Below are 1,954 nucleotides of genomic sequence, written 5' to 3'. Positions count from 1 at the left end.
CCTACAGCATGGACTCTCTAGCCTGGTTTTCATTGCATTAAGGAACAATGACGGATAACCAGTATCCACACTTGTGTTTCCTGCTGGTGACTATTAAGGTTTCCCACACCATGACATGTAGAATTATTAACTCATGGAGCACCATCAAATATGGAATTGGCATTAGTAGGGCCAGTTGTTCATAATTCATTTCTCTGAATAATGAAAATGTCATTTTTCAGTGTGTGAAGAGCGACCAATCTGCTCCCCCAATGAGAACAGCCTCCAGTAGTGCATGTAGTGTCTCATATTCACATTGCCTCTCCATCCAGGTATTTGTACTGCAACCATCACCCTAGAGCCTCGGCTCACACAGGAAGTCTGGTGAATGTACGGTACATTCAGGAGACACCGTTCTGCCTCTGAGTTGGACACCTTCTCCCCTACTCCATGTCAGATTCCAACACAACCGACTTCACCAACCCCTCCACCTTCATCCTGTTGGGCATTCCTGGCCTGGAGGCAGCCCACGTCTGGATCTCTATCCCCTTTTGCGCCATGTACATCATAGCTGTCTTGGGGAACTTCACCATCCTCTTCATTGTGAAGAGGGAGCCGAGCCTCCATGAGCCCATGTACTATTTCCTCTGCATGCTGGCCACCAGCGACCTGGTCATATCTACGTCCATTATGCCCAAAATGCTGAGCATCTTCTGGTTCAATTCCAGGGAGATGTATTTCAGTGCCTGCCTTACCCAGATGTACTTTATTCACTGCTTTTCAGCGATGGAGTCTGGCATCTTTGTGGCCATGGCTTTTGATCGTTATGTGGCCATCTGCCATCCCCTGAGACATTCCACCATCCTGACAAACCCTGTGGTGGCTAAGATTGGCCTGACCGTTGTGCTGCGTGGCATCATGCTCATACTGCCCTATCCCTTCCTGGCAAGGCGGTGGCCATATTGTAGAACCAACATCATCCCCCACTCGTACTGTGAGCACATGGCCATGGTGAAGCTGGCCTGCGCTGATGTCCGCATCAGTAGTTACTACAGCCTCTCTGTGGCATTCGTGGTGATGGGTCTGGATGTGTTTTTTATCGCCATGTCCTATATCCAGGTCCTCAGGGCCATTTTCAGCCTCCCCACAAAGGACGCCCGGCTCAAGACTTTTGGGACCTGTGGCTCCCACCTCTTTGTCATCTTAGCCTCTTATATCCCAGCTCTCTTCTCCTTCCTCACACACCGGTTTGGCCACAACGTGCCCCTGCATTTCCACATTCTCATTGCCAGCGCGTATGTGCTTGTGCCCCCCATGCTACACCCCGTCATCTACGGGGTGAGGACCAAACAGATCCGGGACAGGCTGCTCCGGCTACTTACTCATAAAGGGATCTAAAATTTCCTCCTGGTGCTCTGGCTCTCAGACCGAGCTTCGTGCAGAGCTGGCTGGTGACATGGTTCTGGGCCCTCTTCCCTGAATCACTTACTGGACAGTCAAAAAGACATTAAATCCTTTCCTGACATTACTGTGCTGGGTCTGCATGACAAACTGGGGAATAGGTCTATGACAATTCAGTGGGGTGCCACCTCTCTAATTGCTGGTAACTGGACCCTGACACCCCACCCCTTCCTCAGTTCTTCTGCCAAGGCCCCTTCCCTGCTTTACACTTTCCCCTCCAAGGCCCCGCACCTGTTGCTTGCTCCTCTATTCCCCTCCCGCTGTCATTTGCAGGATCATTTCCACCTTCTTTCACCAACCCCAGCTACAAGGGAGACATTTCAGATTTTGGTGGGGGTGGCAACTTTAACCATGATTCCAAGGGCTACTTAGGGTCTTGAAAACTCTAGTTTTGTGGCAGATAACTTAGCAATTAGCTGACAGGAGCATTGTGTCTAATTTAAAGAAATAAAATAAATATTAGACCCACTCAGCTCTAATACTAACATGTTCTGACATCTTGTGCCCAGTCACT

At 49.7% G+C, this 1,954-nt stretch overlaps 1 protein-coding gene across 1 annotated transcript; it reads left to right on the top strand.

The window, feature by feature from the left end:
* Window positions 1–423: 423 nt before the first annotated feature.
* Window positions 424–1,377, top strand: LOC113405685 (olfactory receptor 52R1-like). Its single transcript, XM_026646916.1, has one exon. It carries the CDS (start codon window positions 430–432, stop codon window positions 1,375–1,377), a length of 948 nt encoding a protein of 315 aa, XP_026502701.1. The 5' UTR covers window positions 424–429.
* Window positions 1,378–1,954: the final 577 nt, after the last annotated feature.

This window comes from Terrapene carolina, unplaced genomic scaffold (assembly GCF_002925995.2).
Source record: "Terrapene carolina triunguis isolate 2854851 unplaced genomic scaffold, T_m_triunguis-2.0 Scaffold48602, whole genome shotgun sequence".
In the NCBI taxonomy this organism is placed as follows: Eukaryota; Metazoa; Chordata; order Testudines; family Emydidae; genus Terrapene; species Terrapene triunguis.
This window is presented reverse-complemented; position numbering and strand designations above follow the sequence as displayed.